Source organism: Cervus canadensis, chromosome 8, assembly GCF_019320065.1.
Source record: "Cervus canadensis isolate Bull #8, Minnesota chromosome 8, ASM1932006v1, whole genome shotgun sequence".
In the NCBI taxonomy this organism is placed as follows: Eukaryota; Metazoa; Chordata; class Mammalia; order Artiodactyla; family Cervidae; genus Cervus; species Cervus canadensis.
Genome location: NC_057393.1, coordinates 56,635,050 through 56,661,284, shown reverse-complemented (window position 1 = coordinate 56,661,284; position 26,235 = coordinate 56,635,050). Strand labels below are relative to the sequence as shown.

General features: G+C 47.8%; 1 protein-coding gene across 1 annotated transcript in view; it reads right to left on the bottom strand.

Annotated features, from left to right (window-relative positions):
* The window catches only part of DRGX (dorsal root ganglia homeobox), a 30,884-nt gene that overhangs the window by 1,839 nt on the left and 2,810 nt on the right, over window positions 1-26,235 (bottom strand). The window contains exons 2-5 of the mRNA XM_043475038.1: window positions 24,757-24,854; window positions 23,803-23,904; window positions 20,509-20,687; window positions 20,307-20,419 (exon numbers count right to left, since the gene is read on the bottom strand). Coding sequence (XP_043330973.1) covers window positions 20,307-20,419; window positions 20,509-20,687; window positions 23,803-23,904; window positions 24,757-24,854 — 492 coding nt within the window. The remainder of the gene's footprint in view (window positions 1-20,306; window positions 20,420-20,508; window positions 20,688-23,802; window positions 23,905-24,756; window positions 24,855-26,235) is intronic.

Here is a 26,235-nt window from a genome sequence, read left to right as displayed (position 1 = left end):
TGACTAGAGGGGAGGTGGTGAGAGACGGCCAGATTCTGGATTTATGCTCAAGGTGAGCACCTATGCACATTGCTCACAGCCTATAGGTAGAGGGTGATGGAAAAAAGAATTCACAGATGACCCCTGGATTTGAATGAATGAATGGAGGTGCCATTTCCAAGATGGGGACCAACAGAGAGAAAGAGGTGTTTGTGTGTGTGTGGGGGGGGGGGGGGGGGACATGGAGAGTCTAGCTATGGAATCCTGAGGTCCTAATGTCCATCCAAGCTCTTTGAACACAGCTGAACCATGCTGGCACCTCCACGAGGGCAGGTGTGCGGGCAGGAGTCACACAGACCTGCATCCAGACTGGGTGGGTAGACTCAGCTGCCGGCATGACATGATTTGAGAGATTTCCTGAGCCTCTGGACAGGTCAGATGGTGCCCCCCCCCCCCTCCACCACATTTGTTTCTTGCAGGAGATGAGCATTGAGTATCACCACAGCCTCTGCCCCAGCCAGTCTGGGCCAGCTCCAGAGACTGTCCCACTAGGGGAGCAGGAGATGGGGCACTGAGGCCCTGCCAAGGACATGGGAGTCAGAGCCTGTCCCTGAGGCCTGAGACCTAGGAGGGAGCAGCAAAGCCAGCCCCTCTAGGTTCCACCCACCCCTTGGCTCTTCTAAAAGGGCTCACCAGCTTTGGAAGAAGTAGCATTGCAAATAGGGAGTAGCTTTGGACCAAAATCCTTATCTGTTGAATGTAATCGAAATTCCTCCCTGTGGTCTTCAAGACCTTGAGTGCTGGGGCCCCCACTGCCCTCTCCTCGTCCTTGGCATATGCTATCCAGGCTTCCTTACAGATGTTCAAATCACCGTCACAGTGAAGCCCTACACGGGAGCTGCGCTCACTGGAGCAAGCCCTTGTATGTACCAGCACCGCAGTTCTAAGCACACAGTGACTTTGCGCATCTCAGCTTTGGAACAATCCTAGGCAGTAGGCTCTATCCCCTTTTGCAGATGAGGGAGCTGAGGTGAAATAACAAGTGGCAGAGCTGGACCTCACACTAGGCAGAGGACTGGCTCCTTAACAACTATGTCCCTCTGTCTGGAGACAGGACACACTCTTTCCTCTACCCTGGACCCTTCATCAGGCTCAGCCTGGGAGTGAAGAGATCTTTCCTCTGACTCGGGGCTCTTGTCTCTTTTTAGGGCTCCATTTGACCACCATGTCCTCGGGGAGCCCCTTGGGACCTCCCATCCAAAGCAGGTTCCCGGGTTATATGCTCTATCAGAGCCTCATGCTCATGTCTTCACAGCACTGGCCACAAATAGTAGGTGGGTCATTAATGGTTTGTGACTGGTTTGCTCTCCGTCTGCCCCACACACCCCCAAGGGGGCCTAAATCACTACTCTGTCCCCAACCCTCAGCACAGCACCTGGAAAGGGCCAGGCCCTTGAGAAATAGCTGTGGCAGGCAGGAGGGAGACAGGGAGGGCCACCCAGGCCTGACACCCACTTGTGGGATCAGCCTTCAGGAAGCAGCCTCAGCAGCACCAACCGTGCCCGCAGCTGGGGCATCCCCAGCCTCCTTTCCCAGGGACAGGCTTCCCTGTACGGGAGTCAGGCTCCTTTCTCTCCCCGGAAGCACATTTGGGCATCTTTCTCTTCCTCTCCAAGCCTGCTGAGAAGCAAAAGGAAACTCACCCTTACCAGCACCCACTGTGGTCTCTTGTCATCATGCTGGCCGCCCTGAGGGGAGGGCAACACTCAGCCTCACATTCCAGGTAAGGAAACAAGGCTCCAGGAACTGCCCAGGTCCACTCACTTTATTACAGAAGGGGGCCTTCTCCTGCAGGTCGTCCCCTGCTCCTCAAGTATAATAGGAGGTTAAAATGCAGCCATCACTTCCTGCCTCAATTCTGATGGAGGGGCCGATACAGCAGGCAACAGATGGCAGGATGAGCATGAGAGGAATCACAAGTGCCCAGTTTACACACAGAACTCGGAGAGCCCGTTCCACAACTCGCACCCCTAGCTGGCTTTTGCCTGGACGCGTTTCCAGTGACAGCAAGAAGCAAACAAAAAGTTAAAGGGTTCAAATCCCACATCCCGCTGGTTCTGCCTCTCCCGCGTGCTCACAGCCAGCCACATACTGACAGCAGTCTGGCCTCTCTGAGGCCAGGGGTTGCGATCTTGGGTGGGAACAGCGCCTGTGCCCTGAGCCCAGGAGCCACCCCGAGGGCCAGGACTCATCCAGCAGGGGAAGTCTTCCTCCCCTCCAGATCCCTCCCGAGGGGAGCCAAGCGGGAAGAGAACAGAAGACAGAGCACAGTGAACCCTCTCAGCAATGGAAATCCTGATGATTTTCCTTTCTGTGCCTGCTTAGAGCTTTTCTCATTTTTCTACAATATCTGTGCATTTCTTTTAAACACATAAGTTTGATTTTAAATGAATGCTGAAAAGAAGGAAGACTGATATTAGACCCCCACCCTCAGCACATTTGGGGAGGGGCCACGAGAGGCTGGGGATCTGAGGGGAGCTGGGCTGGGGCTGTGGGCTGTGGGGGACCCTGAAGGGGCCACAGTCCCCAGACCCAGGCCTGGGCAGCCAATCCCATGTCAGACAAGCCCCAGAGGGGCAGGCTCAGCATACGTGTCTTGGGCTGGTTCTCATCCCCAGCAAGGCCTTACTCTGATAAAGCATCAGAGAGGGCATTAATTAGGCTGTGACTCGGTGATGAGCACATCACCTGCAAGATGAAGGAGTGCCACTTGGACAAGACACAACCTCCTGGATCCACAGTCTACTCCTGCTAGTTCACACCTGCAACAAGCAAGTCCCCATTAAAGTTGCCAATAACTACATTCCTGGCCCACAAAACCCAGATTCAGAGGTGGAAGATGTAAGTTAACTCATGGAATGGAGGGAGGGAGAGAGTCTATGTGGCTTGCCTACTTCACCCCCCACACTAGACATGAGGAAACTGAGGACCAGATGAACCCAACAACTCTGGGAGACTCTGCTTATAAACTGTAAGGGCTATGCCTACGGCCTTTAAAAAAAAAAGGAAATTCCAACATAGGCTACAACATGGATGAACCTCAAGGACATTATATTAAGTGAACTAGGACAGTCAGAAGAAACACAAATTCTGCTTGATTCCATTTGTATGAGGTACCTAGTATAGTCACATTCATAGAGACAGGAAGTAGAATGGGGGTTGCCAGAGGCTGAGGGGATGGGAGTCAGGGGTGAGGTGTAATAGGTACACAGCTCAGTTTGGAAAGATGACAGAGTTCTGTAGATGGATGGTGATGATGGTTGTACAATAATAAGGACATATTTAACACTCCTGAACTACACACTTAGACATGGTTAAGATAGAAATTTTATCATATGTGTATTTCACCACAATCAAAAATAAATTCTTCAAAACAAAACTGTAAGAGCCAAGGGAAAGTGAGGTCAAGGTCCTCAAGAAGATGAAGACTGCTCAAGACTGGGACTCCTTATTGCTCCTCCAGTGGGTGAGGACCCCCAAAGTGTCTCAGGCCACCCCCACACACATATCCATGAGCAGCACCCTCAACCCACCCAACCCACCACATCTCTGGCCGAGGAAGCATCATGAGGTGTGTACACCTCCCTTGAGCCCTTTCTCTGTCCCCTGACTATACAGTACTGGTCAGATGGGGATTCCCAAAGCAGGACATCAGACCCTGAGAGACGTACCCAGGTCAACAAAAGTTTTTGGCATGAAGCCTGTGACAGATGTCTCCCTCTTTCCTCACCAACACCCCAAGTCTGAACAGCAACTGAGTGTCTATCAAAGGGGGGCGATGCTCTTTGTGAAGTGAAAGTCGCTCAGTCCTGTCTGACTCTTTGTGACCCCATGGACTATATAGTTCATGGAATTCTCCAGGCCAGAATACCAGAGTGGGTAGCCTTTCCCTTCTCCAGGGCATCTTCCCAATCCAGGGATCAAACCCAGGTCTCCCACATTGCAGGCAGAGTCTTTACCAGCTGAGCCACAAGGGTTGCTCTTTGGTGAAGACATAAATGTCTGAAAGCCACATGGAGGAATGCTAAAAAAATGAACCACTGGGAATCGCCTCCTCTCTGCTCTGCCCTGCCCTCCCTGGATGAGAACATGGAAGACATACCGATACAGAAGGCAGATACAGACAAGACCAAGAGAAGCCATCTGAACAACAGACAAGCTCAAAGGCAAACACAGAAACAAATCTAATGCAATGATATTTATCAGGGAAATGGGTAAAGTCTGTGTTCTGTGCCCAAAGATCCAACTCTCAAGAGGAGGATGTATCTCAGCAGTAGAGCATGTGGTCGGTATGACTTCACAGTAAGTTCACTGTGACACCATATGGTTGTGGGTTGCCTTAACAGAGGCAAAACCTGCAGAAAAAAGGGAGGGTAAAGTCACAGTCAGACCATCAGGCCAGAGGGAGGGAGTTGTGGGGAGGAGTGAAAAGTAAAAGAAAAGGGGCCATTTAGGCACAGTGGATACTAGGTAACTGCCTCTCCCTGGTTTAGGGTATAGCAGAAGCAGTAGATGGAGGGAGAGAAAGAGGGGTTTCCTTTTCTTTACCATCAGTGTATATGGTGGTCTCTCTCTGGGGGTGATGGGTTTCTGGTCATGGGACACTGAAGCCCCCTTGACAGGATGTTGTAGACAGTCTTCAGGCACACAATGAGCTAACAGACACATTTTTAAATCCCTTTCAACAAAAAATGACTGGTTTTAGAATGGGATGTGAATTATAAAGCTATGTCTTCCTTCCAACTTAAACATGCTTTCAGAATTTCAACTGATTTCAATTGAACTTAAATTGTCCAAAAACCAGCATCTCCCTTAACTCCCATAACCACTTTTTAACACAGGGGGAAAATGATTTCTACAAATAGGATCCTTTTAGACCTAACTCTTGATTTCTCCATGATTTCACAGTACCAATAGTAATATGAGATTTCTCCAAGTGTTCTCCTGCCCGAACAACTTCATCAACCTGGAGCACTGTTGACAACAGAAAGAGCAAAATATGAATGCACCCTTTGCAATGCTCAAGGCAGCAGATAAACCCATGGTTACCAAGTGAAAACCCAGATTCCAAAACACATGCATTTTGCCCACAGAAAGTAGGCTCAAGGCCCTCACCACATACTTAAAGACTTCCAAATGCATGGCTAACATAACTTTTCTGTCTTACAAGGTTGCCACAAGCTAGAAAGCAATGAGACTGTTAATAGCAGAAACACTGATGGGTAATACTGAGATAAAAGACAAAAAATTTATAAAACAGCCAAAAAATTCAACATGCACAGTAACCTGGAGCCATTTAGTACAAGGCAAGCAAAGTGGCAAGCTTTAGAATGGCCTGAAGCTGCCGGTCCCTGGCCACAGGAACCACCGCAAGAGACAATGTTTGAAAGGGCTTTGAAAACCACACCAAGTCTGTGTCTGCTAGTGATGGGGTGACGCGGAGTCAGCCATGAAAGAGACTGTCCTCTTTACTATGTCAGGGTGGTAGCAGATACTTTCGCAACTATCTACACCAAAACCGAGTCATATTTATCAACATCCTATAAAATGAGAATGGTGACAGGACACCTCTGGGGTCTGAAAGCCAGATGCAGCCTGCAAAGGAGGAGGAAACGGGCTTTGAAGTTTGACTCCTGGTTCCACCGTTAACTGGTCATGGGACTTCACACCATCTTTCCAAGCTCCAGCTTCTTCATCTATAAGAAGAGGTAATATATCTAATTCTATAAAGCACCCAGTACTAAGTCCTCCAACAATTATTATTTCCACGACCACACACAAAATAAAGGGCAAGAGTAAGTTCCAATGCACAGCTTGTTCTAGTTACCAGTTCAAATCAGTGACCAGCAAAAGTCTAGACTTGCTCTGAGCATCCCCGGGAGGACACACAGAATGAACAGTGAGATCCCCCTCCAGATGTGTGGCTGTGCTGTGAGCATCCTTCACCCTGCCTTACACAGTCCCTACATGGTTTTCACAGCTGTGTGGCTTCCTTGATGAGCCCTGTTCCCATCATATCAAAAAGCAGAATAACTTATTCTGCCACTAGAATCTTGAGGAGTAAGCCAACAAACTTTAAAAGTCTCATCTTTTCATGTCTGGATTTCCATACTTGGGGCTCTAGTTTTCTTTTGTTTTTTTATCTGTCAAAAAGCTAAAATCACGAGTGGTCTAAAAATTAAATTAGTTACAAAGGAAGTCATTCCCGTGCGGCAGTAGCAACAAAAAATTATGAAGAAACTAACCACCCAATTCTAGACAATTGACTGAATAAATTATAATCACCTTATTGAATGCACTAAAGCTATGACAAAATTATATTGTAAGAGGACATTTGGTGCAAAAATATAGTAATAGTAAAATATTAAATTTTAAAAGTAGGTTAAAAAACAGTAAGTCAAAATTATCCCATTATGTGTGTGTGTGAATATGTATATATATATCTGTATATACACAATAGTACATATATACATCGTACATATGTGTATATGCACATGTACAACCATATACCATATCAATATATGATCACAGGTATATATAGTAAATAATACTATTTAGAAATAGAAAATATTTATAAACTTAAACATTGATTTTTTAATTCTAAATAAGTTTTAAAATACATAAATTTATTGGAGATACATATTTATAAATGGGAAGGAAACAAATGTACCAATCACAAATATTCCTCATGGTTGATTCTGGATGCTAAGATAAGCTTTATATTTTTCTTTGTGTTTTGTTGTATCTTCCACTTTTTCTGACCAAGTATTACTCTCACAATAAGTGTGTCTTTCTCGTGACTCGTGATTCCCCATCTCCTTTCATTCCAATGATGGGAGAGATGCTCTCCTTTAGAAGAGAGTTCCACTGAGGTTTCTAAGGAGTAAGAACTGTGTCCTCAGCACCTGGCTGAGACTCCATGACTGCTAATGGCCTCAGTCTGCACTGGAGCTATTGACTGGCAAACATGGACCTAAGGACTGGCCGTGGAGGACCCACCAGGAACATTTCATCGATTTCCTGTTTGGTGGGGATCGAAGTCAGTGATCCCTTGCAGGGGATGCAACCCAACCTGCCAGCCAGCAAAGCCCCTACAAGGCCAGGACTTCTTCCCTCTCACCTACCACAAGTGCCATCACCCAAGCCTGTGCAAGAGCCTCCCGCTCCCCAAATGCAGACTGAAAATTATTTTGTTTGGAGAACTTACTACCTCCTCGACACTAAATTAAAACGCACAATTAGATTTCCATTAAGTTACAGCAAATTCTGCTGAATTGATTTAATCGGCCTACATTCCTATATGACATCATGCTTTAAAGGCTTGGCCTGAACATAAATACTTAATGTAATAAATACAGTCTGAAGTATTTGATCTCCTCGGCAGTTTAATTGATCTACTACAGAGACTGACAGGAAAATTTAAGTTAGTTCTGTCTCGTCTTTGCCAATAGCACATTTTCATCATATAAAGGCACAAGAACGACAATTTCGGTTACAAGTAGAGCTCTTGCACACCGATTTTTTGCTAAATGGTCATGTTAAGGGTAAGAATATTGAGCAAGTAAGTGCGTAAGTGGATTTATAAAACTTTTCATATACATACAGTTCATTTCTTTTTTGCTTCATAGCAAAATAGAATAAACATGTTCTGTGATTCCTAATACCAGTTCCTTACAGTTTGCAAGGAGTGTGGGGGTAACAATGTTGGCAGACACCTATAATATTTAAGCAGAGACTATTCAATGCCGTGGCTAACTGTGTTCACCTATAAACAAATATACAACAGGGTCCAATTCACTCCCAGGTGATTTCTATCACAGAACTCCCAAACTGCTTTCTCCCATCTCTGTGTTACGGTTTTTATTGCTTCTTTAACAGGAGTTGTGTTTATTTTTGTACCCACCTCACCTCCCAAATTTGCAGGGTAAGAGCCTTCACCTATCCTCACCCCACAGCCCTGATTCTAGAGCTAAAATGTCCATTCTGGATACAAAGAAAACACTCTATTATATTTGGGGGAGGGAGGAAGGAAGGGGAAGTCTATCTTTCCTGATCTAGGGAGCATATTTTGATTCCTCAAAGTTGCCATCTCCCAGGTCCTAATCTTCCTCAATACCCCATGAAAAGAAAACCTATGGTCACCACAAAGCCACCCAACCTGATTAATGCCAAAATCCCCAGGTTCATTTGGCAGGTTACCCTGGGGTGGTTTAGTTGCTAAGTCATGTCTGACTCTTGCGACCCCATGGACTGTAGCCTGCCAGGCTCCTCTGTCCATGGGATTCTCCAGGAAAGAACACTGGAGTGGGTAGCTATTTCCTTCTCCAGGGAATCTTCCTGACCCAGCAACTGAACCCAGGTCTCCTGCACTGCAGGCAGATTCTTTACCAACGGAGCTACAAGGGAAACCCCTACCCTGGGGGAGTAGACGCTAAATCCCTCCCCATCAGTCCCACGTGTGCATGCACTGTCCCGATATTTGTTTATTCACTCAGCAAATGCTCTCTGATGGGAGTCAGCTCAACCAACCATTCCTTGTGCTGTGACCCAGTCTGGGGCCAGGATCAATGTCCTGTTTCTGCTTAGATGCCTTTGAGGGGGCAAGCAAAAGATGACAGCACCCAGATCCAAGAACCCTGCTCATCAGGGGAGCAACAGGGACACACACTCTGGGTGATCTGATGCCAGTGAGTGCCACCCTCCCTCCTTCCAGCAGCCCCCTGCTGCCTCTGGGCATAAGCCAGGAGCCCTCTGCTCAGCTCTGCACTCCAGGGCCCCATTGATTAGCAGGAAGGGCAAACCCATCAGCACCCATAGGAAATGGCTTCTGGAAAGTGAGTTGCAGTTTTTAAAGCCAGAGAATGACAGCAGGGGCCTGTAAAAGGAACAGAATCAATATAGGGTGTGGGGAACTGGACAATGGGACACTTGGGTCCCTGGCCTGTCTTACCTCTGGCAGACACACTATGTGACCTTGGGCAGTCCTATCCACCTCTGAGCCTCAGTTTCTCCTACTGTATCCTGGAGAAGTGGTGGTAACATACTCATCAAGGAGATTCCTTCCAAATGTTAAGTGCTGGCATTCTTCACCCCTGTCTTCATGACATCGGCTAGGCACAGAGGATCTAGGGCTGACCCAACCACATCCCACACGAGGACAGGTCATGCTCCAGCCCTCAGGTGCCCTGTTCCCCCAACACCTGCACCTTCAGAAGTAAGCCGGGGTCCTGCAAGGCTGTGCTGCTTTCCTGGAGCTGCACACACTGCGGACCTTAGGCCGGGAGCCTCTCCCATTGAGTGGTGAACTCTGCAGGAAGTGGGATCCTCTGCCCTAGTCAGACTTCACTACCTCCTACTCTGCACCAGCCTCTGTGTTAAGGGCAGAGGTGAATGCCTTGGAAGGATCTAGAGGTGATTCAGATAAGGACAGTGCCCTTAAAGCACTTATAGTCAGGACTGGGAAGTTAGGTGAGTTCAAAAACAAACCTCTCAGGACTTCCCTGGTGGTCCACTGGCTAAGACTTTGCACTCCCAATGCAGGGGGCCCAGGTTTGATCCCTGGTCAGAGAACTAGATCCCACACGCCACAACTAAATTCCCACATGCTACAACTAAAACCTGGTGAGGTCAAATAAATAAATAAATATTTGTTTAAATCCCAACTCACATCACAAGGCCAGAGTATCCTCAATACCTGTGCAGTCAGTCTCCACAGAGGGCCTTCGATGAACCACACTCCCAGTGTTCACACCTGTGTGCAATTCCCTCCACTTGTATCTGAGCTGGCTCTGTGAGCAGCTTCCATCAATAGAATTCAGCAGAAGTAACACTGTGCCTGTTCTGAATAGAAGTCTTTAACAAGACCTGGCATCTTCTGCATTTATAATCTCAGGATCCAACCACCATCCAACTCCCACCAAAGAGAGAGAGAGAAAGAAAGACAGGGCACTCTTAGCATCCCTGCCAGGGCACCAGGCACAGAGGCATTGCCATCCTGCATGTATCAGCCCCAGCCACCATCTGACTGCAACCTCATGAGACACTCTAGGTAAAAGCAGCAACAGAACCACCCGGCTGAGCCCAGCCCGTCCTAGGAATTGGGAGAGACAATAAAACAGCTGGGCAGTCTTGCTGCCGCTTTTATTATACTAAGTTGGGGGGTAAAGTAAAACAGTACTGAAAATCGGAATAGAGGTTATCAGGGGAAAAAGTTACGAGCCAATTTCTTCATGATCATAGACAAAAAAGCCCTAAAAAAAATATCAACCAGTCCATCTATATATAAAAAGAATAACATGTCACCTCTAATTTGGGTTAATTCCAGGAATGCACAATTGGTTTAACATTAAACAATCAACCAATGCAATTTCCTGTATTAATATTTGAGAAAGAAAATTCCTGTGGTTGTCTGAACAGCAGCAGGAAAAAGTATTCCATGAAATTCAACATCCCTTCATATTCATGATATTTTAAGATAATAATTAAAATAAAACTCTTAGAAAACTAGGGCAAGAGAAAAATATCTTTACTTGATAAAGTGTATGTTAAAAATAAAAAGGCAGACAGCAAACATGATGGTGAAACCTTCATGAGGTTGTGAGAGCTTTCCCCTGAGATCAAGAATAAGGGCAGAAAGCCAGTATCAGTCACAAAGACCAGCTATTGTATGATACGATTCCACTCAGTGAAATATCCACAGTGGCAATAACAGAATGTCCACAATCCATAGAGACAGAAATATTAGTGATAACATGGGGCAGGGGAGGTTGGGGGAAACGGTGACTGACTGCTAATAGGTCTGGGGTGATGAAAATTTTCTAAAGTCGATCGTATGATGGTTTCACAACTCTTGTCTATATAAAAAAATCACTGAGTTGTTCATTTTAATGGGTGCATTGCATGGTATGTGAATTGTATTTCGATAAAGCTGTTACTGAAAAAAAGAACAAGGCAAGGATGCCTATTATCACCACTTCTATTCAGTACTTTACCAGAGGTTCTGGCCAGCACAGCTAGACAAGAAAAAGAGAAATAACTGCAGTCTGCCCTTCTGTATCCCCAGGTTTTACATCCTCAGATTCAACCAACCAATTGAAATCAACCCCCCAACTGGTTGAATACAGAGATGTGAAACCCTCAGATATAAAAGACCAACTATACTCATTATATTACAACATTTTCTATAAGGGACTCAAGGATGGGCAGGTTTCAGTATGGCAGGTGGGGAAGGTCACCCTGGAACCAATCCCTGTGGATACCCAAGGATAACTGTATAAGGTGGAAAGGGAGAGACATATTATTGTCGTTATCTACAGATGGTCTGATCGTGAACAGAGAATATAATAAAAAATTGACAACTAAACCTTATTACACGGATAACTCCCCCACATATGCCGAGTCAAAGGAACCAGGCATGAAAAACATATCCCATATGATTCTATTTATATGTATACACATGTACCATTCAAAAAAGTTCAGACTAGACAGTAGCGTTTCAGAATGCCTACTCAGGTGGCTGACAAAACCGCGTTACCATTGCAGTCAGCATAATGGTTTTTTTAGGGGCAAGAAAAGTGATATGAGAAGAATGGGGCATGGGGATTCAGGGGGCTTCTGGGGTCCAGGCAGAGTTCCAGAAGAAGGGTGGCACATGAGTGCTTAAAACTATTCAGTAAGTTCTAAATGCATATTTTCTGAATTTTCCTGATTATCATAGTTCATAACAAAATAATTTTAACTGCTTACTAAGATTGTGATTTTTCTTTAAAAATCACAACACAGAGGAAAAAGTGATTAAGAGAATTAGAGTGAAAACATTTCCAGGGGCTTGAAAGAGGAAGAGGCTGCCTCCAGCTCTGAGTTTAACCCTGCTGGGGAAACACTTATTGGCCAGTAAAGCCCTCCCAGTCTCAGACTCTGGACGCTTTACCTTGGCTTGGAAGCCCAAGGGCCAAGTTGGGAGGGCACATTCTGGGGTAACTATGGGGCTTTGTTCCCAGGAAGGACATGGCCAGACCCTTTCCCAGCACTGGATGCCCTGCCCCTCGCCTCTCACCTCTCTCCTCATCCTCACACATGTGATGCAGGCTCAGGACGGCTATGGAGCTAGGCTACAGGGTTGGGACCAGGTCTGGATGCCTCTGGGCTCCTCCCCACCTAAGCCTCACGTGGGACCAAGGCCTCACCTGGAGCAGGTGGAGAGGGGAACGTAAGAGGTCAGACCTCCTTCCTCAGCTCTGCTGCGGTTCTCTCAGCTTAGGCCTGACTCCAGGGGTCCATAGAAGACACGGAGAGTCCCCACAGACCTGCCTTGCCTCGCAGGCTGCCCATCCTCCCTCTGGTCCCCATCTTGTTGAGGACGGTCAGCTGTGATGCCCCGCCTAGCAAGGGAGAGTGGCTCCATGGCTAAGTTATGAAAGCTCTCCCCTGGCAGCTGTAAGGAGTTTCCACCTCACACCCAGCTCTCCGAATCACAGGTTAGATACAGCCAGGCTAAGTACACAAGAGAGAGGGCCTTCACCGACGGGGGCCCGTCCTGTGGCCAGCACTTCCCCGGAACAAACCCAAGCACTTCCCTCGGCCATTAATAACCTCCTCTGCATTAATGAATTGTGAACATAAGGCTGGCCATTAACACAGTGCAGGAAAACTCTTTGTATTGCAAAGGCTTTTTCTCTAGACACTCATTATTGATACGCAAACCCTGGCTTCATGGGGTAGGGTCCTGCTGCCTTTTTCTTTTCCAGTTTCCATAGGACATCCAATACAGAAATACACTGACTGCCTGCCTGGTCAGGATGGGCCCTGTCTGACCACCCCAGAATACAAAGCACATCACTGGCTGCATGAAACCCCAGGGAAGGAATGAGTGCCCTGACCAGCAAATCTTACCAGGGGTGGGAAGGAGCCACCATCACTGCCAAAAATCAGAACAATGGGGGTTACAGGAAATAGGTGAATGCCAGCAGTGATAAGGGCTTCCCATGTGGCACTAGTGGTAAAGAACCCACTTGCCAATGCAGGAGACACAAGAGACAAGGGGGTTTGAACCCTGGGTCGGGAAGATCCCCTGGAGGAGGGCATGGCAACCCACTCCAGTATTCTTGCCTGGAGAATCCCATGGACAGAGGAGCCTGGCAGGCTACAGTCCACAGGGTTGCAGAGTCGGACAGGACTGAAGCGACTTAGCACGTCTGCCTGGAAGTGATAACGTTCACAGAAATAGTAGACGCTTGGAAGAAAAGACGTTTTATTGGATCTTAGAAATATGAGTGGGACCCAGTGACTTGGAAATGAGAATGGAGGTATCTAGTTAATAACGATATTGTTAATTCACACCTCCCACTGGTCTAGAAGCCTCAGATATTCTAACTCACGCTCCCCCCATTTACTCCTATAAATTCAGTCCTATAATGTCAAGATCCCCAAATTTACAGATGAGGAAGCAGAGGTAGAGATTCCCAGTACTTTACTCAAGATGTACGTGGCTAGGGACTTCCCTGGTGGCCCAGTAGTTAAGAATCTGCCTTCCAATGCAGGGGACACAGGTTTGATCCCTGGTTGGGAAACTTAAGATCTCACATGTCACAGGGTGACTAAGCCCACAAGCCACAACTAGAGAGCCTGCATGCCAAAACTAAGAGCCAACAAAGAAAAATAAATCAACTGATTAAAATAAATAAATAAATGTCAATAAAAATTAAAAGATTAACATGGCTAAAGAATGCAAGCATGAGGATTCTCACCAGGCAGGCCACCCAGAGCCGTTGCTTAAAGCTACTGCACTCATCAGCTGCTTGATAATTAAAGCAGAAAACTTTCACAAATGTGTGGTTTTCAACTGGCTCTATCACCAGTGGACAGTCTCCTGGCCCCTCTGTTGGACTCAGCCCAGTGCCCATCCAGGGGCCTGCCCAGCAGAGACTACAGGTTAGTCTGCCACACTTACACATATAGGCTCTCTGCTTAACCAGCCCACCCAGAGGGTTCATAATCTCCTGTCCTTCAAGGGAACCAACCCCACCTCTCATGCTTCCTGGACTCCTGATTGCTTGAACAGCCTTGCTGACCCATCTAGATACATCCCTCCATGAAAATCCCTCCACACACCCCAACGCTGAGCCTGCTGAATGGGTGTCCCCAGTGCTCCAACCCCAGAGCTGCCCCCCAGCCTGCTGGGGCCTGGCAGCAAGCAGGGCAGAGTCACCCAGCCCAGGACGTGGCAGGGGCAGGACTCCAGGAGGTCTCTGCCCTCAGCTCCTGGCCTGAGGCAAGTCCACCAAGCCAGCCCAGTGTGTGCCATGCCAGTTCTGAGTTGTGCAGATTTTCCAAAGCCAGGGTCCTTTCCAGCTTCATCTTGGTTTTCCCAGCTCTCCAGCTGCTTCTGAACCCCAGGACCCTACCCTCAACACGTCTCTCCATGCAATGAAAATGAGGGCCTCTAATTCCCTAAGAAAACTATAATCCAGAGTTTTCTGCTACTGACTTCTCAGTCTGGGTACTAAAGCTCTGCAAAGCAGCTGGGAGACCTGTTCCCTTTCATCTTTTCTGGACCACATTCCCCCTTAATAAAAAAATTAAAAGCAGAATCTAGATACACCCGGCATGTCCTAAGCCACAGTGAAAGAGCTGCCAGCACTCAGCCAGTCCACCCATTCATATTGGAGGCAGGGCTTGGGGACACCCCACAGCTCTGTGCTCTGGCACCCCCACCGAGCACAGTCCCTCTGTAACTAGCTCTCTGGATCCACTCCTGCTTGTCTTTTTCTCCTCCAGTGCCATCCACCCCGGGCGGAGATAGTCAATATTCCAAGAATGCTCTTGTTCTCAGAGCACATTCAAAGCCAGTGTTGCCAGGAAAGTGAGTTCAACAGTTACATAAAGGACCTAAGGATTTCAAGGACTAACTCCTAAAGCAACTCAGCACCCTATACCTTGCCAACCTCCAAGCTCCCCCACAAACATTCCTGGAAGCTCTCTCAGTGTTCCCCAGGGAAAAACTTCACATCTGTCACAACACCACCTAGAATCAGAGGACCAAGACTTCCTACTCAGAGTCCCTCAACTTTATAGAGAATGCTCTGCAGGCAGTCAGCTCTAGAACCACTGCCGGGGAGGGCTCCATGTGCATCCAGGGAATTGATCCTGCCCAGGCACTGGGAGCCCACATTCCCCTCACACTTAGGCTGGGCATTGGTGCATCTTTGGCTTGGATCCTCAGGCCCTGGTCTGGAGTCTTGGGAGTGACACCAAGAGTGCCATCCAGGGCAGGGTCAGCACAGTGCTGTCTTTGGTCCAGGGCTATATGATCCCACCAGGACCACAAAGTCTGGGGAAGGAGACATGAGCACTGATCTGAGTCCAGAAACTTAAATTCCCTTTGATTCTTTTCCTGTGGGTCATTTGCAAGTTGCCTCAGGCCTGGGGAGTGGGCTAGGATCTCTGGGCTGTGGTGCTCAGCTGACAGTGGTCCTGGTCTGTGGGTGAGTCCAGATTCCCCCACCAGGGCTCGTACCCAGTGGACTCATAGCTGCTCTCACTTGCCAGGGAGAAGAGGTAGGGGGTGGGGTGGGGCGGGGTCCAAAGTCCCTACAAGCAGGTACCCACCCAAAGGAATGAATGAATACATTGTGTCTGGAGGAAAGAGCACATCAGGACCCATGGAGATCAGCCCTGATCTGAAAGGGGAGGCCTTGCTGATATAAATGACATGTGAGCAAGTGGTCTTCCTTCCTGGAACCTCAATTTCTTGTTTATGAAAAGAGGGATGGGCATGGAAGCCCAGATGTATACCTTCTAGCACCCACATGCATCAAGTTCCCAACATGAGGGCGCCCCCTTGTTGGCCAGAAGCCCCTGAGAAGCAGAGTTCGGGGCACCAGCCTTGCCAGCACCTGGATGCCCAGCCACTTGTGTGGGTGAACTCAGGAGAGGGCAGCTGGGTGACATCCCAGAGGTCCTGGCACTGAGCCAGGCCTAGAAAATTGGGATCGCTTCTCTCTTGGGTCCAGACTGGGCCATGCATTTAACTTCTGTAGCTCGAGGAATCTCCTGATAGAAGGAGACACTGGCTGTAAGAGTCTACAGGTCATAGGCCTCAAAGCAACGAACAGACGTTCCACAAAACAATCAAGGGTTGAACCCCAGGGCATCCAGAACCTGACTTTCAGGTACACACTTGTTACCCCAGGTCCAGAGGCAGAAGCAAGTCTGCCAAGCACATCTCCATGGACGGCCAAGCCCACCAGGACTGCAGCAAGGCTGTGCTGATCAGCTGACTTGGTGGAGACTTCTAGCTCAAAAAACCCCACAGCCGGGAGTGCCACCTCACAGGGTCGGGCACTTTTAGAATGCAAAAGTACCCAGCTAATACCAGCTGTTATCTCAGAGCCATCCCAGCCCCACTGACCTCTTGTGCAGCTCTAGAGTCTCCCTGATACATCACTGACTCCACTACCCTATGTGAGAATTAAATGGGCCAAATGCGAGACAGTTTTAAACAGTTCGTGGGGTTCTCACAGCTAGAATACTGGCGTGGTTTGCCATCCCCTCCTCCAGAAAGAAGAAAAGAGGCAGAGTACAGCAGAATTGATGCTTTTGAACCATGGTGATGAAGACTCTTGAGAGTCCCTTGGACAGCAAGGAGATCAAACCAGTCAATCTTAAAGGAAATCAATCCTGAAAACTCTTTGGAAGAACTGATGCTGAAGCTGAAGCTCCAGTACTCTGGCCACCTGATGCAAACAGCTGAGTGATTGGAAAAGACCCTGATGGTGGGAAAGATTGAAAGCAGGAGAAATGGGTGACAGAGAATGAGGTGGTTGGATGGCATCACCAATTCATTTGATATGAACTTAGGCAAACTCTGGGAGAGAGTGAGAGACAGAGAAGCCTGGTATGCTGCAGTCCATGGGGTTGCGAAGAGTTGAACCTGACTTGGCAACTTAACAACTCCCACCACCAGGCAGAGCACAGAAAAGGTTTTCAATAATCACTCACTTCCCGCCTTTCCGACACAACTTAGCTTGCAGAGACTAACAAGCCAGCTGCTCAGAGAGACCAGATAGTAAGGGCCACGATGGGTAAGGGGTAAGGATGAGCAGCAAGAGGGGAACTTTGCCAGGGAGGGCAGAACTGAGGAGGAGCTATGACTACAGGAAGAAGAACTCAGAAAGCAGAGATGGGAGGGGTGGAGTAAAATTGTCCCCCACAGGAAGGCAGGCCGCAGGCTGGTCTGACCAAGGATGTGCCCATTTGGCCCAAAGAATTGGAAGCCACATTTAAAAGATGGGGTTATTCTAAACAGAAATCTGGATTTCTAGCTTCTCCTGAAATTTCAGTTGTTCTGGCAATGTTGGTTCCATATATCCATTTGCCTACCAGGGGCTGACCTGAATGGCAGTTGACACTTGAGTGGGCAAACGCTCCCCAGCCCACCCTCCACCCCCACCCAGTTCTGCTGAATCGCAAGGCACCCCTTAGCATGATCTTTGCATAACTGCTGACGGTAGAGAAGCGTGCCTTTTCCCCACCCCTTGCTCAAAAGTGGGAGAAAGACGCACGGACTGAGAAGGTTGCGAGTTTCAAATGATCAAGAAGAGCTCATTTGTATCTGGGGGAGCGAAGGCAAAGCCTCACACACTCGCTTCGCTCACTGCCTGCCTCACTCTGTAAACGTGGAGGGTGCCACCTGCCCCAGCACACCTCGTGTCCCTGACTGTAGCCAGGAAGGCCTTCCAGTGAGGATGTCCAGGCTTCCCAAGCAAGTGTCACCACAAGGCACAAGGATGTGCCCTGGTTTTGTGTGCACACTGTGATTCCCATCACCTCTGCAGAGCCCTGCACACCCCAAGCCTTCCCCTCCACCAAAGGAAAGTCTGTTTCCAGCAAGGCAAGTTCAGAGCAGGCCCCAAGGGTGTACTGGGGTTGGGGGGAGTACCTACAAGCAGAGGAAGAAGAAGAGGATGACAGATACGCCTGTCCCTCCCCCCAGCCCTGCCTCCTCCTGATCCGTGCTGTGTCCCCCTCTCACCACGGCCTTCGGCCTCTCCGTGGCAGGCAGGCAGTCTCCCCTGCTCCCTGCCGGCAGTCCGGGCCTCTCACCCTTCCTTCAGCCACCACGGGCCTCCGCCAGGGCCTCAGCTTGCCACAGATCCCCCAAAGGCTGTCCCAGCAAAGAAATGTGGGATTCACCTTCAACTCATGAGGCTGGAGTGGGGCAAGCAGAGAATGTTTATAAAATAGACAGTCATTCCCAGGAGCTGAGTTGGCCCTCACCGAAGCAGAGATGATTCAACAGACAGACACAGGATTGCTCCTCTGTCTGGGCAAGCTCCCTGAATGATACCTACATCCCACTGGTAATCTCTTTCCGGAACCTCCTTGTAATTGAGACCCCCACCTTCATTCTTAGCACCCTTCAGTCTATTAGTCTGTGACTGTGTCCCAAGGCCACTCTGTAGAGGGCCTCTACGTGGCCCCTGGAGCTGAAGGAAGCACCAGGAGGGCATGGGATCCAGAGATGGATGGAGCTGAGTCTCAGCCTCCCGCACCAGGATTTGCCCAGCTGCCTGGACCACTCAGAAGTGGCTCCAGGCCTCAGGCCCCCACTTCCAACAGTGAAAAATCCCCCATGAGAGTGCAGTATCCAAGGCCTGCAAGCTCTGGCCCTGCACCTTATCTCTTGGCCCCATCCCGTGAGCACCCAACACGCGGGCCATTTACCGGACAAGCCTGGATCTCCTCCCTGCTGCCCTGCACGCCTGTTCCCTGCGCCTAGAACACCCTTCTCCCCTTCTCCCCTTCTCGCCCTTTAGGAGATTCTCCAGGGAGGCTCCATCATGCCCTCATTCTGACTCCAGAAACTACATTTGCAATGCAGATTGCCATGATATGTGTGTGTGTGTGTGTGTGTGAAGAACTTGCTGGAGGGAGACCCCCTTGAGGCCAGGAGACCCCAGACCCTAAAAGAGAACACAGGAAACACTCTAGGGGGAATCTCCCACTACTAAAAGGCTAGAGCCCACACCTGCACCTCCACCTCCCAGACCCACTGTGACAGACAAACCCCAACACTAACACTTGCTGCCCCATGCCCACTCTGGGGCCCAGCCCTGCTCCCGGCCAGTACAGCTGCCTGGCTTCCTCACAGAGTGGGTGTGGGGCCAAGAACTAAAAGATACTGGATGGACCCATTCATCCAGTGGGTTGCCCCAGAAACCCCCGACGGACAGTCCCATCAGAGTCCCTCTCTGTCGGCCTGACAAAAATGGCCCAGATGGTTTTCACCATTCAAACAATAGCAGCCTTTGAAAAGAGAGCAAATCTGAGAAGACCACAAGCTCTAACAGTTCAGATTGCTGACCTGGAGTAAGAAATAGCAACCCACTCCAGTATTCTTGCCTGGAAAATCCCAAGGACAGAGGAGTCTGGCGGGCTACAGTCCATGGGGTCGCAAAGAGTCAGATACGACTGAGCACGCATGCTGATCTCTGACATCAGGAGGCCCCGGGGAAGGCTGGTGGGTGAGCTGCATGCATGGAGACGGTCCCTGCAAGGTGGGACAACTGTCCACTGCAGGCCTCACCCATGAGCTGCAGGCTAGCACCTAACACTGGTCAACTTGAAGCGGGGAAAGGACAGGGTGGGATGAATTGAGAAAGTAGCATTGACATATATACGCTGCTGCTGCTGCTAAGTCACTTCAGTCACGTCCGACTCTGTGCGACCCCATAGACGGCAGCCCGCCAGGTAAAATAGACACCCGGTGGAAAGCTGCTATGCAACCCAGGCATCTCAGCCTGGTGCTCTGTGATGACCTAGAAGGGTAGGGTATGAGGAGGGGAGGAGGCTCAAGAGGGAGGGGATATATGTATATATATATATATAATTATGACTGATTCGCATTGTTGTATGGCAAAAACCAACACAACACTGTAAAGCAATTTTCCTCCAATTAAAAAATTTTTTTTTCAATTAAAAAATAAAATAAAATCAGTACCAATGCAGTGGCTCCTTCTGAAACAGCCCCCTTCAGCCAGTCCTTTGGCCAGTGCACTTAAACTTAATGACATTCACCTGTATTCTCAAGACATCTAGAAATCAAACAAGACAGCATGTGTGCAAGAGGATGCTGTTTGCAACCCTGGCTGAGCCTGAAAGAAGGAGAAAAGGAGCTGCACCCGCCCCAGGTGCAAGGATGGGCCAGACCAAGAACAGTCTCCACGATCCCCGGGGAGGAGGTGAAGACCTGCAGAGTCCAGACTCACCTTTCAGGGAGGCGACGTGTGACAGGGCCTGGGCGTAGGTGGCCGTATTCAGGAGGGTTCCCGGCAAGCACGAGGGGAAGAACGGCCCTGTGGGACCCACAGTGCGTCCCAGGCTGGCAGAGAAAGAAAATCACAGGGTGAGTTCTCAACCCGGCATTCCCACCAGCCCCCGTACCCCAGGCCCGAGTTCAGCCAGCCTCACCTCTGCTGGGCCTCCAGGGCCTCCTTCTTGCTCCGGGCCTGGTCCCCCGGGGGCGGGGAGTTGAGGTTTCTCACCGGTGGAGGCGTCACCTCTGCCATGGGTTCCTTGGCTCCTGGCTCCTGGTCAGAGGCCCCTCTCTCCGTTTTCCTCCATTTGGCTCTTCGGTTCTGGAACCAAACCTGAGTCCGTGAAGGAAACACACATACACCCAGGGAAGGCAGAAAATCAGACAGAAGGAAGCAACCAGAATCTAAACCCAAATGCCTGCTCCCCGTGCCTGGGCCCATAGGCACCTAACAGCAGGTGTGTGGGAGCACAGCCTCCTCTCTCCAGAGATTTAGCAAAGCGATGCTCCCTGAATTGCAGCTTCAGACCCACAGGTGGGTCAGAAAACCAGTGTAGAAAATGTGACAGGCATTTTTAAGATTTTTTTTTTAATGTGGACCATTTTTAAAGTCTCTAATGAATTTGTTATAATATTGCCTCTGTTTTATGTTTTGGTTTTTTGGCCTAGAGGCATGTGGGATCTTAGCTTCCTGATCAGGGATCAAACCCACATCCCCTTGCACTGGAAGGCAAAGTCTTAACCACTGGACCACCAGGGAAGGCATTTTCAAATGAGTATCAAATCACAGCAAGTATCCAACTGCACTGCCCAGAGTAAGGGTAAATGTACCCTCTTGTGGCAATTCTCAGTGCATGCAAGTTCATTTGTTTGATGTGAAATGTGTTTCCTATGGGGAGAAGGGGGGATTCATCATCAAAGCAGTTTGTAAAACACTGCCCTGCGGTTTCCTCATGCAAAATACTCATTCTCTCTTCCAGCAGGTTTGGCCTGAGTGTGTCTGGACTCATGCATGTAATTTAATCCTGACACATCATCACATCATGACAAGTACATCACTTGTGCACCCAGTAGGAACACTGATTCTGGAGTCGGCTCCGGCTTAGAATCCTGGATCCCAGTGACTCTAATTCAGAATCCACTGCCATCTTTTCAGGCAGGCGGCTCTTAACAGATAAGAAAACTAAACACAAAGTGTTTAACTTGTCCAAGATGATTCAAGTGCTATGTGGCAGATCCACAATTTGAAGCCCAGTGACTTAGCTGGGAACCATGATCCAAACTGTTTGGGAGTAATAATAGTGTGCCCCCACCCCCCCGCAAGCATTGTTAGGAAAATGAACAGAGACGGATGAAGAACACCGAGCACAGTGCCTGGCACAGAGCAATTAATCACGCAGTGAACGTGGGCCAGTGTTATTATCTGCACCATCTTCAGGTTAGGAGGCAGCTTATGATTCACCTGCTCTAAGCGCCTTCTTAGAGACGGGTGTGAAGTTCTTTAACCCCTGGGAACTAAGACTGTGTTTGTAGGACAGCCTCAGGGCAGCCAGGCAGATGGGGGCCCAAGGTAGCCCCAGAGGTCAGTGAAATCTGCAGTTCTTAACTCTATGCAGCTAAACATCTTTCCCATTTTCCTGGGAGATTAGTCCTGGTTTAAAAAAAAAAAAGGCTTGGCTAGACCCCGCTCCTATTCCCCTGGGCATCCTCTCATCCTCCTGTCGACCGACTGGCCCAGGAGAGAGCCTGGGAATTGAGGCTCACCCCACCTCCGAATTTTCATTCTCCTTTAACTGGGGTTTCTTTCTTTTTTAATCTAGTTGGTTTTTAATTGCACATATCAGCAACCATTGAATAATGATTTTATCTATATTCTAAATTTAGGGCAGTTAAATGCAAAGCAAAATGCAGACACTTTCTGGCGTCTTAATTGAATGAAGGTCACAGCTATAACAACATTTAATTGAGCTATTTTTCATTATCATATTTTAATGACTTTGCACTGACAGTTCGCCTGCTTCTGAGGAAAGAGCATGATGGAGTCGTTTATTTCCCTATTTAGTTATTGTTTGACAACATCAGCTTCGATTAAGACCCTGCTTTATAGAACATTAATCATATTTGAATGAGCAAGGGGTATAAATGTAAACACATCTCCCTTCCCGCCAGCAAACCCATGTCCCCACACGGAGGCTCACTAAACAAATGCTTCACAACCATTGTCTGTTTGCATAATAGCCAACAATAGCCCGAACAACAATCCCCAGCTTTAATTGTCACCACCCCTATCTCACCCTTGCACCTTTCAGGGAGAAGTTATGATCTTCCACTTCTGAATGCTCAATAATTGTGTCATTTATCTCAATTTGCAGTTCAGTCTTTAGGCAGCTATTGGCAAGCTGGCATTAAAAAAAGAAAGGATAAACAGCATCCTGGCCAAAGGAGATTTTCATTTCCAAATAATAATCAGTTTAATTTGCCCGCATATGACCAATGATTCATGTTCAGATTTAATAATCAGGATCACATAATCTGATTATAGGGGAAATAATTTGTTTACAACCCCCAATTTACTGCTCAGAATTCCATTATCTCTCTTCAGCCATTGGTTTTTAAGAGATACTAACATGACCCAGGGGAACCAAAAGCAAACTATTATATTTCCTACAATTAGATCTTTGCATAGTCTTAACCCCAAGCCCCTACATAAAAAAGAACAGAAACAGCATGGAGGAAACCCCATAAATAAAATGAATATATAATTGTGCTCAAAGAATAGCTCTCCCAGAGAGGCGGCGCTGAGAATCTATTCCTCCTGCATTCGGGCACATCTGCTGGGCTCGACAGGCTTGTGCACTTAAATGTAATCACCATGGAGCTTCTAAAAAGAAATCCTGCTTAGAGACGGTCACTGCGGGCCACGCTCAGCTCAGAGGCAGCCCTTCGATGCTGCCGTTTAAAGATTTTTAAATTGCCCATGTTCTTCATATCCACTTCGCTGAAAGAGTCCACACACTGGAGAAAAGTTGGACATGATGCAATTTCTGGAAAGCAGATTCTACCCTGTTCCCATATGAAAACATAGTTCTCTGCAATTGACCGGCCTTACTCCAGAGCGGTCAGAACTGCTTTGAGAATAGCATCTCAGCTCTTTTTTTTTTTTTTCCAAAGCAAGGAAATGGATGTGCATTGATGTAATTTAGTACCTTAGAGACGCGGACAAATTAGTGTAGAACATTATCACTAGTTAATTATGAATGACCGATTAATCAACCTAATCTAATATTCCACATTATGTTGATGTTATTAAAGTGCATCATGAAAATGACAGATAGTCTTCATTTGCTTTCTTTGGCCAAATGTGCACTATGCAGTCATGATGTCAAAAAAAAAAAAAAAGTTTGCCAGTTTTAATATTAGAGAGTTAAATAATTAAAAAGAAGGTTTACCTGCACTCTGGCTTCTGTGAGGTTGATTTTCATGGCTAGCTCTTCTCTGGTAAAGACATCAGGATAGTGTGTTTGGGCAAAAACTGCCTCCAGAGCTTCTAGCTGGTAAAAGGAAAAAATATTTACTGGTGAGAGGTTGCGGCTAGGTGAGAGGAAACAGATGCATATTTCAAATTTTCTATGAGTGGTGAGGAAGTCATTTCACAGATCAAATGGGGAGGAAGAGAAAGAAGAGAGCTCTTTGAAAAGATCCCACAGAATTAAAATTTCAACCGCGGATGACTTAGGAGCAAAGACACACTAACAACCTCAGGGCTATGCCAAGAGGTAGAAGGAGAGAGGAACTAAAATGTATATGCCTTTACATTTAAAGTGCAGCCCATGTGGCTGTCACTGTAGGGCTTGGGAGGACAGAAGCAACTTGCACAAGCCCTCACTGTGTCAGTTCCACGGAAACCGCCTAGGCTTTCTGCTCCAGGGCGCTCTGGGAGAAAGACAGGTTTAAGGGCCCTGGAAACACAATGTCAAGGTTCCACTTGTAGTCCTTCCACTGATGGACAATACCTTCTACAATTCCCTCAACCTCTTGGGCTTTCTAATCTATCTGCTGGGGATGAGAATACCTGACCTTCCTTCCTCAGAAGGTTATTTCAAGGTTGAAACGATATTGCTACATCGCTGATGTGAACATGTCCCCGAGATTATCAACCTGACACAAATGGGCACCAGCATCACTGCCTCTTCATTTACTATCTGGGATCACAACAAGGTCACCATCCTCTGCCCTCTCTCCAAACAGATTCCTTGACACACAAATTGTTCAAGAAAGCAGAAAGATCCGGTTTAAGATAATTAGTCAGCAGCCTTATTTTTAAAAGACAAAGAAGAGCTGCTCAAACTCTGAGTTTTTTGGAGGCAGGAAGTGGCTGGCTTTCAGAAGGGGGACATCATCACCTGCTGAAGAGTGAACGTGGTCCTGTTACGGCGCTGTTTTCTCCGCAGAAATCCATCGTCGAAATCTCCCGTAGAATGGTTGCCAAAGGGTGCAGTGCCTGCGATGAGCAAACTGGATCAGTCTGAACACAGCCCCACCCCACAGTCCTCACACAGAGCCCCTGCTATGCACCCTCGCTGGGAGGCAGCGGCCTGTCCCCTCCAGACAGAACCTTGTCTGGCCAAAAGTGTTTTTCTTTGCTCCTATTGTTAAGGTTCCCTCTTTTCCACTCTCTCATGCGCTCTCTCTCTCTTTCTGTCCCAGTAATCTCTGACTTTAAGCTCAACTATGCCTATTTCATAGGATGATGGCAACCTTACTCCCCCAGACAGCCAAGTCCACTTGTGAAATTCTGGACCCTCTGAGTCAGGAAGGGTCACTGACTTGAGACGGAGCCTTCATCAGCTTTCTGGCTCCATCTGCATCTCTACACCTTCAGCTCATCCCTTCTACTTCTGATCTTTTAATAGAAGCCTCAAAGTTTCTCTTTTGCTCACCTGTTACTTTACTTTTCCTTGTTTCTATAAACAATAAGGATTAAAGGCTGGAAAAGGGAAAAGAAAGACATCTCCAAGAGATATCCCCAGCACTCCTTTCCTAGAACTTCAGGGCATGAGCAAGTAAGAAGTTTATAAATGAATATTAATACCATTGGTCACAGCTCATCGGCACCATAGCGGATCTGTTACATAGATGTCAATTAACAAGAAATCTGCTCTAATAGTGACTGTCCTGAATTGCAAGCAGACTTCAACAGAACCATTCTCAAAGGGCATCCCAGCCTCTGGCCAGGCTCATAAAAGACCTACTGCTCCTGATTCTCTGAAAAGAAAGGCATTCTTTCCACAGTCCTCCCTGGCAGCCTCCAAAGCTCGTATTAAGCCGGAACAGAGTTTGGCCCCAAACGTGCATTCAGATCATTTTCCAAATGTGCGTCATTTACTTGACAGTCCACAAAGACTTCTTAACAAAACAAATGAGCAAGTTCCCATTAGCCAATGAATGCTGTACCTGCCATGGACTCCGGTCTCAGAATCACTGCATGCTCGGCATTAGGAGCTGACAAGTCACACTGCCCAGGCATTATCCTTCTGAAGGACTATTTTATGTACTAAAATTCTGTGTACTAAAATTCTATGTACTACTCATTACACTACTCCCCTCATCCTATGCCACAAGACCTCCACTCCCTGGTGAAGACTTCTCCTTCCATTGTCTCATCCAAATTGCTTTCTTCCCTGAAATCCTCAAAATATTTTTCTCTAGCTCATTGGAAACTTCAAAGAGACAGACTCTAAACAGTCTTATTCCCACTATTTTGTGAGAAACCAAATTGTCTCCTTTTAAAACAAAACATCTGACTGGTGAAGATGAAATGCAACCTCTAAGACTCTCCAATCACAATCAGCTTCACAAATTTCTGCTTGCTTGTCCCAAAT